General features: G+C 38.8%; 1 protein-coding gene across 1 annotated transcript in view; it reads right to left on the minus strand.

Moving 5' to 3' along the window:
• Window positions 1–5,722: 5,722 nt before the first annotated feature.
• The window catches only part of Tafa4 (TAFA chemokine like family member 4), a 106,693-nt gene continuing 98,153 nt past the window's right edge, over window positions 5,723–14,262 (minus strand). Inside the window, exons 4-5 of the mRNA XM_090355410.1 lie at window positions 13,637–13,761; window positions 5,723–6,457 (exon numbers count right to left, since the gene is read on the minus strand). Of these exons, the coding sequence (XP_090211536.1) occupies window positions 6,446–6,457; window positions 13,637–13,761 (137 nt within the window). The 3' untranslated portion in view covers window positions 5,723–6,445. The remainder of the gene's footprint in view (window positions 6,458–13,636; window positions 13,762–14,262) is intronic.

A 14,262-nucleotide genomic window follows, 5' to 3' on the forward strand; every position in this document is an offset into this window, starting at 1 on the left:
CCTCAACACAGTGACCTGCACTAGGAAATCAGAGTCGTCTGCCCTGGCTTTCAGCAGCCCTAGTCCTATTGCCTTGAGAACTGCAAACACCATATGTTTTTAAATCATCCCCTCACCCCACTCCTTGTCTGTGCTTCAGGAGGGAATCAGAGCAGGCTGTGATTGAAATAGCGAACGACAGCTGCAAATACTGATTTAACAGTTTCAAGCGTTGGTCGCTAACTTTTTTCTCATGCTAAGACTTGGTGGTTTTACACTAGTTTCTTTGCAGTAGCATCAAGCCTCAGTTTCAGTCCCCTGTCAAATATATAGGACTCATAAATATTTACGTATTCCAAAGTGTTCTCCTGATTTCTATTGCAGTCCTGTCCCCCACTGAGCTGACCTAAGCATTCCACTCAATTGATATGTGGGAGAAAAAAAAAACCTATGAGTAGTTTGTTGTTGTTTTGTTTGTAATGTTTTCACTTATTTCCCTGTGAAAATAGCACATGTATTTTTTTAATAATTTCAGTGAATTCTCTACAAATCATTGAATATTGAATTTTGTAAGTATATCAAAGTAATGATAGACATGAAATTCAGAGAAGGTAGGAAAATTCAGAGACCAAAACTGAGCTACTGAGAGTAGGATTTGGGGTTTGAATGTTTTAGACTAATATTTATTTGCTGGCTTCCTGACAATTCATTATAGTTATTCAATTAATAATTCAGTGTCCTGAACTATTTTGATAAGTCCCCATTAAGAGAATCAAAGCCAATAATTAAAGGCTGGTTCACAGACCTTTCTATACAGAGAGCAAAGGCCCAAACGAAGATCATAAAAAGCTGCTTTGCTGAATATTCCTACCCTGTAAGTGGGCTTTGAATATCGATAGAGCAAAATAGGAAAGGAAGAAACTGAAGAAAGAACTCACAGAGTCCTTCTTCCTTCACAGTCCCCAATCAATACTGCAAAGACAGCCCAACGGGCATCAGTAACTGTTCATCTATTATTCACAAGACTCTTTTGTTCAAAATTCCTGTTTACAAGATTACTCTGTAACTTGAAATGATCATTTCCTTTCACATACCTGTGGGATAGGGTTTGAGGGTTTGTTTGTTTGTCTGTTTGGCAGGGTGAACAGGAAAACAGGCCACATTTCTATATGTCTTGCACCTGTCTGCTCGGGTTTGATATTTCAATCTGGATAAACTGGGTACAATAAAATTCTTCTCATAGGATGCTCCAGAACATCATTTGGAAAGAATGATATGGTACCCAAAGCACATGGCTGTTAAGTGTTTCAGCTTTCTGTAGCCAGGGTCCATGGGAAGTAATGGTCTTTAAGCTATTTGCCAACCTTGTCTTTCCTTATTTTCTCAGAATTTAAACCATCTTAGGAAAAAGAGGACACTGAAAGACCGGTTTGGTCTGTTTCAATTCTCTATGAGCTTCAGCCTTGGTTTTGAGAAAGAACACTTTGGTTCTCTTTTTGTATTGGGAAGTAGTTGTTAAATCGTTGTTGACTATGTGGACTGAAAGTTAAACATAAAAGGTACATCTTTAAAGCCAGGAGCATGGCCTAGTGATAGAGTGCATGCCTCGCATGCATGAAGCCCTGAGTTCAATTCCTCAGTACCACATATATAGAAAAAGCTGGAAGTGGTGCTTTGGCTCAAGGGTATGGTGGTAGCCTTGAAAAAGCCCAAGGACAGTGCCTAGGTCCTGAGTTCAAGCCCCAGGACTGGCAAAAAAAAATAAAAGAGAAAAAGAGGTGCATCTTTAAGAGGATGTTCTTTTCTAACTACTGTGCTGAGAATTAAGAGGATGTTCTTTTCTAACTACTGTCCTAAGAACTTTATGATACAAAATTCTTTTTAAAGAAAACTAGAACGTTGCTATGGTTTAAATATGGTCTGTCCCCTCAAAAGCACAATTCCCCATTTCAACCAATAAAAAGCTCGGAGCATACCTGCCATTCCTGATACACAGGAAGCAACACAGCAGGGTTGTGTTCCAGGATATACCAGGAGCAAACCAGACTGTGTTCAAACAACAACTAAAACAAAAAGGGCCAGAGGCATACGTCAAGTGGTAGAGTGCCTATCTGCCAAACACCCAGGCCTTACATTCAAACCCCAAGTGCCAATGGAGAGTTGGGGTGGGAGGATGCCTTTCTCACCAATGTTTGAGGTCTTGCTCTCCCAGAACTGGATTAGTTACTCTGAAAGCAGATGGTTAGAAAAACAACACACATCTATCTGCCCTCTCACTTCCTACTCTGTTTTATTGCCTTTGACAATAGAGCTATGGTGTTGACTCTGAGGTCCATGGGGCCAGGAGCTATAAGAAACATTCTTTTATGAACTACCCAATTGCTCTTCTTCTGTTACAGCAACAAGAGAGATGTGCATACGTCATTAGTCCCATTTTACATGTAAAAGAAACAAAACAAAACAAAATCTAGAAAACTTGAAAGTAGCAGTACCAGGATTCAAACACATGCTTGTTAGCCTCAGACTTAGAGTGAATTCTCTGGTCTTAGTTTCCCATTGTTTGAGGTTGGCAAATTGTTTCTGCAAAGAGCCAACAAGTAAATATTTTAGGCTTTGTGGGCCATATAATCTCCACCATAGCTTATCTAATTCTCCAAGTACAGCATAAAGGCAGCCAGCCATAATGCATGGTATTTTCACTTTCTTACAAACCTTCACAAAAACAAGGGAGCCATATTGAACTGATGGCCAGAGCTTGCCAACCCTTAGAGGAAAAGAATCTGCATATTTTGGCACAACTCTTAATAGTTCTTTTGCCTATTTCTGAACACTCCTAAATGGTGATGGTAGTCATCAGATCCACACTGGAGACTGTGAGTCTCTATACCCAAAAATACTGTACAGAAGTGTTTTTTCATACATACCTGGATAACTCATCATTCAACTATGAAACAGACAGTTTTTATAAAGTCAGTTTCATTGTCATTTTCAGGAGCTAGTTCTCCATCATCCACTCCAAAAAGCTCCTCCATAACAACATTCAACCTTATGGATGAAGATTGAGATGAGGCAAGCTAGCCAGAATGATGGAATGGCCTGGAAATGTAAATTCCTCAACAGGGTCACTTCTTTCCAACCAGTGGCATTGTTGCGGGCTGTAGGGGCTCCATGTGGTCACATCATATTCAAAAGACCTTGAAAATCTTTTTTGTTTGTTTGTTTGTTTGGGGTGTTTTTGCCAGTTCTGGGGCTTAAGCTCAGGGCCTGAGCACTGTCCTTGGACTTTCTCAAGGCCAGAACTCTACCACTTGAGCCTTAGCATCACTTCTGGCTTTTTTCTATGTATGTGGAACGGAGGAATCAAACCTGGGTTTTCATGCATGCTAAGCAAGCACGCTGGAAAATCTTTTTAACATTCAAGAGACTGAGTCTGCCCTCACGTAACCTCTAAACAGAGCATTTCATGTGAGAGAAGGCTGGCAATCTACCAGTGAGCACACTGTTGTGTAGGAGTGTGTAATTGTATAGGCAGCTGTGCCCCAAGTATAACCACAGAGAAGCTTCATATTTTTAATAGTATCTATGGGCAACTGGCTCCTTTAAATAAGGAACCCAATTGGAAATTCAGTATAAATATTTGACCCATTTAAAAAAATGTCAGCCTGTGTTGTTCATGAGTCCCTTGACACATTAGAAGATAATGTTAATAAACACATCTTTATATTAGACGCTAGCTAGCTTCTAAGCCTGATCTATCTCCAGGACATCTACAATCCAGGAAGAGTTATATGTTACTTGAAAAGTCTGTAAACAGAAAAAAGTTTCCTTTATGATGAGCCCTCCTTGCATTATTTCCAGTAACACCTAGCAGGGCGCATTGAGGAAAAGTTTAAATTCACTACATTTTAACTTCTTCTCTATGAAATATAATTGCTCCAACATATCTCCCAGGGAGTGAGAGAAGGCAACTTGTTTGTATAGAATGGAGAATGTTGTCATTAAATTAGGGGTATCTTGAGAAGGTTCATTAAATGTTTGTTGAAGTTAATGTGTGCATATCCTTCCATATGACGGTATCTACAGTCTGGAATAGCACTCTGGACATGAGGAAGAGCTATAAAATCTGTGCAGAGACTAGTACAACTAGAGAGACCCAGGCTATATCTACACTGTGAGGGAAGCAGCTGTGTGCTTTAAGACATAAAGAATGGAGGATGTCCTGAGCCTCGTAGCGAGAGAGAATCTAACGCGACTCATATCCTCACAGTCCTCTTGGCATCTTTATTTCCAATTCTGTGCAAGTGCAGGAGAGGAATAGGAATGATCACATTAAAATGCTTCTCAAAGAAAGCCCCATTTCAGGAGTCCCTTTTGACTAGGTAAAATAGTATGCTTTGAAGCAATATTGGGTGAAATGGCAGCTTGGAAGCCTGCCATTTTCCCAAATGGAGCATTTATTCCCTGCAAGTCGTTTACTCCCTAAAAATGTTCCTCAAGGTGAAGTCTTTGTAGCTTGATCATATTTCAGGTGCAAGATCTGATGTGCAGGCCAAACATTGAGGCATTGTTTCATATACCTCAATAGCTCTTCATATTTTTTTAAGTCTCTGACACTGAAAAAATATCTTACCCCAAAAGTTGCAAAGTATATCCCTAATGAATGTGATTAACCTAACAGATCTTCACTTGATTTTTAAATGCTCAGTGTTACATAGGTTGGGAGAAGAAACAAATCTAGTAACCCAAACTTAAGTACCAATTTTATCGTATAGTTACATTCCCAAAACATGTGTTATCTCAAAAATGACTTTTTGTATATTTATAAATCTTCAAGCATAGGACATTTAGCACCAAATATTAAGACATCATATAAGCATATGAACTAATATGCTATCCACAGAATGATGTTTTTTACTTAGTCATATGATTATAACAATTCTGGTAGGCATCCAGCCAGTCAAATAGAAAACTTAAGGGAACAAGTGGACTATCATTCATTTCCTATTTCTTCTATAAAAATAAAATCAACTAATTGTTACCACTAGAAACAATATTATATTAATTTCATACTCGATAATTGTGAAAGAACTAAGAATAGTTATAAAGAAACAGCTGTTGGCTTGTGTCTGTGTGTGCTACTCTGGAAGCTTAAATTCAGGGTCTATGCACTGTCCTTAACTTTTTGTGCTAAAGACTAGTGTTCTATCACCCGAGCCACAGATTTACTGCTAGCTTTTATTTATTTATTTATTTATTTATTTATTTTTTGGTGGTGGTGGTTAATTGAAGATAAGAGTCTCATGGACTTTCTTGTCCAGGCTGGCTTTGAGTCATGATCCTTAGATCTCAGCCTCCTCAATAGCTAGCATGAGCTACCAGTATCTGGCATTTTTTGGCATTTTTGAACATTTAAATATATCCCTTTCTTTTACACTGACATGTATGTTAACATACATGACAAAATCTATGACATCATTGAACCAAATTAAAGGGAGGTGGCTACACGTTTACTTACATTTAAGGAAGTCGGGGAAAGTGACAAGTGAGTAGGGAAAGAATTAAGATGAAATTGCTGATCATGTAAAAATTCTGCATTTAAAGACTCCTTCTGAGTAGGAGCTAACAAAATATTTTCTTAGAATTAACGTAAGCTGGTTATAAGAATCACCCTTCATCTGAAGAGAGACTATTTTATACATTTAATGTTTTACCAATGTGACTGTACATAAATAAATATCCCAACACATTTTATTTCTTTAGTGGATATGCCACAATATAGCTTTGGTTATAAAGCACTGGAGCTGATTCTCTTTCTCAGAACTCAAGAACACTAGGCATGGAATTGGAGTGGCCCCCTTTTTAACATCTGCTCACCTACCAATAAAACTTAAGTAAATGTATTTCTTAATTCTCAAAAACAAAAGTACAAATGTGTACCAAGGAACTCCAATGAAGTCTTCCATTTTCCAGGGTTCATAAAATGAATACTCTTCACTGGTTCCCTGGGGTCCAGTACTCAGCCTCTGTAATTATGTTATTAGAAACTTTTGTTATTTAGACCTCCTTAAAACCACTTGAATACAATGGCTAAAGAAGAACGCTATGCAACATATGTCCATGTCCCTTTATAAAGGCAGAAAAAGAGACTGAAGACCAAAGTGTTTCTCGTGTTCGTTTTTGACTTCTCTGCTTCCTCCGGGAGTTCTTAGAGGTATTTCCTTTGGCATCCTGATAAAACTTCAATTGTGTGGCAGCTAGTGGTTTTATTTCACCATAATCAAATTATGAAGCAAAGAGGGCAGCTTGGCGATGCCACTTTTCATGGTACACAAACTACAAATGTAAATTCGCTGAAATTCAAGACAATTTCCTGCCAGGATGGTATTCCACACCAGACAGGTCTGTATCCCGATGCCTCTTGAGGACAAAGCACATCTTTTTCTTTCTCTTTCTCTTTCTCTCTCTGCTACCGTGTCACCTAAAAACAAATTAGATGAGTGAATATAGAATACCTTAACCCCAATTAAAATCACCATATCTGCCACAAAAATCAACAGTCCATGTCTGTTTCATTTGTGTATAGTTTATCAGTATCCAGCAACAGCAAACTGACTCTTCATGATTTACTGACTGCTGTGTGTGTGTGTGTGTGTGTGTGTGTGTGTGTGTGTGTGTGTGTGTGTGTGTGTGTGCTGGTCCTACAGCTTGAACTCAGGTCTAGACACTGTCCCTAACCCTCTTGTCTTCCAGGCTAGCACTCTGCCACACTTGAGTCACAGCTCCACTTCTGGCCTTTTGGGTACTTTATAAAGGCAGAGTTGAATACTTGCTGCAATTGACTGTAGGTCCTCAGAGATGATAAGATGCATGATTTTATCCTTACAGAAAAATCCATTCTAGCGCTTGTCCAGGAGCAGGCATAATCATGCTACAAAATGATTCAATTTAATTTTAATCTTATCCTGTCTTGCCTTCTTTATTCTGAATTTTTAACCCTCCTCATTAAATATCAAAAGAAATCTATTCTTATTTGCTTTTATTTTGGTACTGGTTCTGGGGCTTGAACTCAAGGCCTGGTATTGTCCCATTATGGGTATTGTTTTGTTTTGTTTTGTTTTTTGCCAGTCCTGGGCATTGAACTCAGGGCCTGAGAACTGTCCTTGGGCTTTCTCAAGGCTTGAGCTCTACCACTTGAGCTACAGCACCACTTCTGGATTTTTTTCTATGTGTGTGGTACTGAGGAATTGAACCCGGATCTTCATGCATGCTAGGCAAGCACTCTACCACTAGGCCAAACTCCCGGCCCTGTTATTGTTTCTTAAGGCTGGTGCTCTATCATTTGAGTCATAGCTGCACTTTTGACTTTTTGCTAGTTAAATGGATGTAAGAGTCTCGTGGATTTTTCCAGCCTAAGCTGACTTCAGAAGGCAATTCTCAGATCTCAGCCTTCTGAATAGCAAAGATTATAGGTGTGAGACAGTGGTGCACAGCAATTTTGAAAATATTTTCAGAGGATAGAGGTTTTGAAATGTTATTTTTTGTTCCATGAGCTACTATATTAACTAATCTGAAAACTTGTCTCATTTCCTGTCATAAGCCTTCCACATGTTTAAGGCTGAAAAATAAAACCTTTCCTGTGGATTACAGGGTTCTACTCGATACAACAGACTTTCTAAAGTAACTTTTTAAAATGAGTTAACTGCATTCTGATCTTGACATACAGTGATTTTAATCAGTAGTCATTTGAAAAACTTGCAGTGCCATTAACAAAGCGCTCTCAGCATGAATCAATGAACTGCCTAATCTTGTGGAATTTTTATAACCTCACCAAATACAAAGCCAGGTGCCTAATTCCCTGCCCTGGGGGGGGGGGGGGCTTTGTGCATGTTATCCTTTGCAATCAGAAAGCAAGAAAGAGTTGTTTTTTGTTTTGTTTTTTTTTTTTTTTTAAAAAAAAGGTTCACAGGCTTTCCTTATGGGGTCTGGTTTCGAACTGTAATCCTCAGCTCTCTGCCTTCCAAGTACCTAAGATTACAGGCATGAGCCACCAGTATTCTGCACTGACTGCTATTTCTAAGGAAGATGGTAAGGACAGATAAATGAATTTGTAAGAAGATGATATGATTATGTAAAACAAAAAAAAGGCCAACCCAAAGACCAATGCCATTATCATCTGGTGGTAAAGTTAAATGGGCACATTGTCTCTCTTTGCTTAGATCTCATGGGTACAAACTAGAGATGGAAGTCTCTGCTGTCTGCTGTGGTTGGAGTGAAAGAAATACATGAACTGAACTGCATGGCTCTGCACTTGGTGTATAGAGAGAACCTAGGAAATGGTAGTTATTTCATGTCAGCTGTTTCTGGGGGGATCTTGTATCTGTATATATCCTAAAAGCATTTACAGCCAGGTATCAATCTAGACACCCTAGGGTATAATTTTCAAAAAGTATTTCATCTGAGGTGGCTCACTTTGTGTGTCCAGCCCATTTTGGAAAACAAGGCTGTGAGTGAGATAAGATGCTTTCTGATTTATTTTCCTCCAAAATTATTACTGTGCCTACTACATATGGATGATTCCTTGCTATTTGTGAATTTTGATAGATTCAGGGTTATGAATGTGCCAATACATTCTTTATTCCCTGAATATTATACCTATTATAACCTAACTATAAGGGCCAGGGAAGACAAGACCTTAGTGTAAAGGACTCATCTCTGCTAGACCCCAACAAGGAAGAAGAATTAGAGGACTTTGACAAGAGAAGGGAGGGTACAATGTCATGGTTTATGAGGTAACTTCCATACAAGGTGATTCTACTGTGTAGCAGTTACCAGAGGATGTGCATCGGTGACACCTCAGCAGGGAAGAAAATAAGCGAGGAGGGCAAGTAGATTGGTGGCTTCCTCAATATAAGCTGTGTATCACAATCCCAAGGACACATTTTTTTAGTACTACAGATTGAAATTTGGATCTTCTGCGTGCTACCTGTTGAGCTATGCCTCTGGCATCAGTTATTTTTCAGGTAGAGTCTTGTCTAATGCCCAGGCTGGCCTGTGTCACTATGCCCAGGCATTGATTGAGATGAAGTCTACCAAACATTTGGCTGGCCTTAAAATTCAATCCTCAGTCTCTGCCTCCCAAGTAGCTAGGCTTTCAGGCTTGAGCCACTGAACCTGGCCACCTTAGGGCATTTTAAAACATGTTTTCTAAGCACCATCCCAGGCTTAATACTGATTATATTATTGACAAATCCTTATGATGAGTGTTCTGTAACAATGACACCATTAAATTATTATGACAAAGGCCCAGGGCAGGACCCCAGGGAAAAGAGAAAGGTAGCAATTTGACAAATATGCTGGATAGGACATGAGATGGTGAAGGAATGTTGAAGAAAAAAAACTTGCTTGTTTAAACTTCTGTTTGAATTAGGTTTAAGGCTCTGTTTGTGTCTCTTATCTTACTTAGGTTCATCTCATAGACTAATGCTCTTATATAATCCATCAGAAAAAGAAAATATTAAAGTATTCTGAGGTTTTAGAAAATATATGTTGCTTCCATTCCTAAAATACAGAAAAATTATAGACACTAGAAAATCTGAAGAATAAAACAAAGTGAAAGAATCTGGCAAATAAGTGGAAGCTGGCAAATAAGTACTTTATTTATTTATTTTTGTCAGTCATAGGGCTTGAACTCTGGGCCTGGGCTCTGTCACTGAGCTCTTCAGCTCAGGCTACCATCCTACCCCCTGAACTACATCGCCTCTTCCAGTTTGCTACTGGTAAATTGGAAATAAGAGTCTTATGGTCTTTAGTGCCCAGGCTGGCTTTGAACCGAAATCCTCAGAGCTCAGCCTCCTGAGTAGCTAGGATTATAGATGTGAGCCGCTGTGCCCAGCTACTTTACTTCTTTTTAAGTTAACACATAATTCTCTAAGCACTTTGATTCTCAGTATGGTCACCATTACAATTTGGAGTAAGGCTCTTACCCCATTCTTTACTTGGATAATCCCCATGGTTTTGTAGAATGGTTAAGAAGATCTGAGCCCCACCATTCACTCTCCATCTCAATGTGGGACAACCCAAAAATGTTGTCACCGATAGCCAAATGTCCACTCTGGGGAAAACTGCCCCTGGTTGAGCATGACTCCTCTACAGGTGGTTTTAATAAGCAGGAATGTTAAAGACCACACACAAAAAAAAATATTTTCCAGATTTAACAAGATCTACAACCAAAACCCTCACGGATGCTTAGTTCTATTGCTGAGAAGAAACTACCAGACTTAACTCTACCAACAGAGGGGGGAAAAAGACATAATCAGCACAGAGAAATTCAGATTTAGATTTTCTGGGAGTAGTAGCTGCACTGTCTCTAGAGACCCTTACAGGTAAAAGACGCTCTATGGTATTCTTTTATACCTGAGAAAGAGAGCTGCTTAGGGAATTGCCTCCTCTCTTATTTTCATATCTTCTTCTGAGACCATTAATATCTCAGGTTGACTGCTAACTCTTTTCCTATTTGCATTTAAATGGAAAATAAAAATTCTGACATAGGTGGCTTGCTACTGGAGCTCTGGCTTTTCTTTTTTAGCCTGTCTGTGGTTTTTATTCCATTGTGTATGAACTATTTAAGGAAATTATTTTTGTGAGTTGCTCCATCTTTACAGTCCTGCCTTCTCTCCTCAGGTATAAGGGTCAGTATGGATCTCCCAACAAATATACAGCTTCTAGAATATTGTCCATCCCCTGGAAGGTAGCCTAGGGTCCGTAAACAAATTTACTCTACATGCAGATGATCCCAAACAGACAAAATGTTTTATGTAGTTCAAGTCACATTGACTTGGACTAATAAAGGAAACAACATTTTATGACTTTGAAATTATTCTAGGGTGGCGGAGTGCTGGGCCAGGGGGGAGCAGACTAAGTATCACGATGGCCTAGGGAGCTGTATTATGTTCTACAACTTTTCTGTACACTAAATAAAATGTCACTACCATTGAGAATTTAGCTAGAGAAAACTTATATCCCTAGCATGCACAGCCAAAATCCCCCTGAAGGTCTGAGTCTTGCTAATTCCCTCTCGAATCACATACAGAAAGATAGGCAAAAAGCTGAGCTACCAAGAAAGCCATTTAGACGAATTCTTTTCTACAACTGAGTTGGCTTCTGCTCATGGTGTTGTTTACATTTATAGCTATAAATCAATACAAATTTAATCTTTCAAAATGTTATTCCTTAGCCTATAAGAAATACAATAAAAGAAAATTTTTTATCACAGATAGATATTATCTAAGAGCTTACCTCACTGGAGACTTTAATAATTTTATTTAGGAAGGACTTAGAGGGAAATGACTGAAGGGAACCAGAAGCAGAAACAGAATAATCTTAAGGCTGGTATTTTTCAGCAAGTGTGCTGGGTATGTAGCTTGGGGGTTCCAGAAGAGTGGGTTAGCTGGGGATGTGGTAGAGGTGGTGCAAGTGTTAATAATCTCCTTGCTAAATACTTCCTCGATTTCCTGCTAAATACTTCTTTGATTTCCACTTCCCTGGGCAAAAAAAAAAATATGCTGCTGTGCCTTGGTATTCATGGAGAATTGGTTCCAGGATTTTCCAAAATCTATATAAGTTCAAATTCTTTCCATAAAAGGGCATTATACTTGCATGTAATCTACATACATTGTCCTGGACATTTTCTATCATTACAAGATGACTTATGCTAAATGCAAGTGCAATAGAAATTGTTTTTATAGTGTATCATTTGGGAAAAATAAAACCTGGACAAGTTCATTTGCATTTGGAGAGATGCAATTATTGCTGTGAATACTTTTTATTCGTGATTGCTCAAGCGTTCGGGGACTGACTAACACTGCAGGTCATAGTCACGAACAGAAAAAGTTGATAATCACAAATATTAAAAATTCATTTCATATCTTATATTTTATTGCATTAACAGCATTGTCTAGAGACATATATCTACATACAAATTATTTATTTAGGGTTTGGTTTTCACTGGTTTGCATTAGACATTGGTGGTAGAAAGAACATTTAGTATTGCAAATTATTCATAAAGAGATGATAGCTATGTACATAATACATATGTAGATGTCATATGTACATAGAGGATTTTCTTTGCAGTTGTTGTTTTCAATGTACTATGTGAAGTTATTTCTTTTTTGTTTCCTTTTTGCCCCTCATGGTTTATCCCCTGTTGCCACTGTGTTTGATTTTGCTACCCAGTGTATTGCATGTATGTTTATCAGAATTAGGGAAGGGAGGGGAAACAACAAAATGGTGAGACAAAGAACAAAGGGAAACTGATGCAATGGTGATACTCATAAGATAATATGTTGGAAATAAACTTTATAACCTGGGGGGTGGGATCTTGAGGGAAAGGAAAGTGGGGAAAAAAAACATAGAAAGGGGTTACAATGGTCCACAAGAAGTGTACTCATTACCTTATGTGTGTAACTGAACCCCTTCTGTACATCAATCTCACAATAAAATTAAATTTAAAAAAATTCACAAAGGGAAAATCATAGGAAAAGTAAGAAGCTGGTCACTGTATATCATACTTCCTCAGGGGCAAAGCTCAGGTAGCAAGCAGAACCCAAGAATTGCTCCAATCCAATATGCCTAACTCAAATAATCCCAAAATGAACTTTGTCATCACTTTTTTCCCCCAAGTACTAGTTAATATGAGGCATTCAGTAGGCACTGGGGTGATCAAGATAAACAGATAGACAGATGCCTGACTGACAATTCCATCACTCTACAGAAAGCTGGAAGTATGAGGTAAGAGAGACTGGGTCTAATCATGAAAGAACAGGGGAAGGAGGCATAGTCTATGAAGAGATGCAGTCATTGGAGAGGTCTGGGGGTGGGGGTGATCATTAAATCAGAAAGGCTAATAGCAGGCCAAAAAAGCTACCAGAAGGTTTTTGAGGGTAGACTGATGTCTAAAAAAAATTACTATAGTCCTTACATAGAGTCTGGACTGGAAAGAGATTAATTTGAACCAAACAAAATGACTCCTGTCATGGAAGTTCCAAGTTGGGGATGCAGAGCCATGAAAGGATTTGGTAGATAAAAAAGAAGAAAAAAAAAACAGGATAAAATAATCAAGTGTTGTTTCAAGGTTTGCTCTCTAGCTGAAGGACTAGGTAGCCAATGGCAACTGTCAAACACCAGGAGAACCGGAAAGGGGACCCACAGGGGAAAGGAACTGTTGCCTTAGAGTAGTTGAAGACTGCCATTGAAGTCTTACATCTCCTTTAAGACAATGGGTATTTCTAGTGGAGTACATCATCCCTGTGTGGATTCTTGCCAGGGTATTTCGATACATTGTTCTGTCAACTCTCACACTCTTACATTAAATCAGGCTCATGAAGAAGTAGAAAGAATTTAATGGTCCTGCCTCAAACAAGAGTTCACCTACCAAATCATTGCTCTTAAAACCTGAGTTGGGGTGGGGAGTGGTAAATGAGTTTTTTCTGAAACACTAAAACCATAGGGTGGCACTCCCTGAACAGGTTTATTAACACAAAATGTTTTCTTTGAATGGCAAAATGAAATCAAGGTGGGACTCCCCACCCCCACCCCACCACACACACACAGAATCATGTACTGCCCTTGTAACTTAAAGCTATGTTTGGCTCATACTTACCTTTGTGGTTTTGACTTTATTGCCACTGCTGCAGGACCAACCTGAGTAATCTGGTAGCACTTTGCAGTCCTCACCCTCCAAGCAGGGTTCCATGTGACACCACCATTTCTGAATCACAATGGAAGCTGGAAAACAAAGACCAAATTGTGACTCTAATTCTTCCTTCTCTGACAGACCCAAGCAGAAGTCAACTCAGCTGGTAATTACTTCCTCCTACTGAATTAAAAGAATACACCCAGCCATATAGGCTTGAAGTATTTCCCCTTCACAGTAGGCTACTTGGTTATAATACAATTGGTGGGAGTGAAAGCTGTGTGGAAGGCTTGCTTGTAATTTGAATCTAATTGGGTTTGAATCTAGATTTTTTTTAATAAAAAAAAGCACAGGGGACTAGTTATCTAACTTTCCTTAGCTTCAATTCCTTCAATTAAGGAACAGATAAAAATAGATACATACTGTAGCTGTTGGGCATCTCTATATCTTCTTTGAGGAACATGTAGCCTCAGGTTATCATCATCATCTTCATCACTGTCATCATTTTATTATTAATTTGGTTGGAAAATGAGACTGCTGTTTGAACTCAGGACCTCATGCTTGCTATGCAACTGATCTCCCATCTGAGCCAC

The sequence above is a fragment of the Megascapheus bottae genome, chromosome 2, assembly GCF_031878675.1.
Source record: "Megascapheus bottae isolate mThoBot1 chromosome 2, mThoBot2.hap1, whole genome shotgun sequence".
NCBI classification, from domain to species: Eukaryota; Metazoa; Chordata; class Mammalia; order Rodentia; family Geomyidae; genus Megascapheus; species Megascapheus bottae.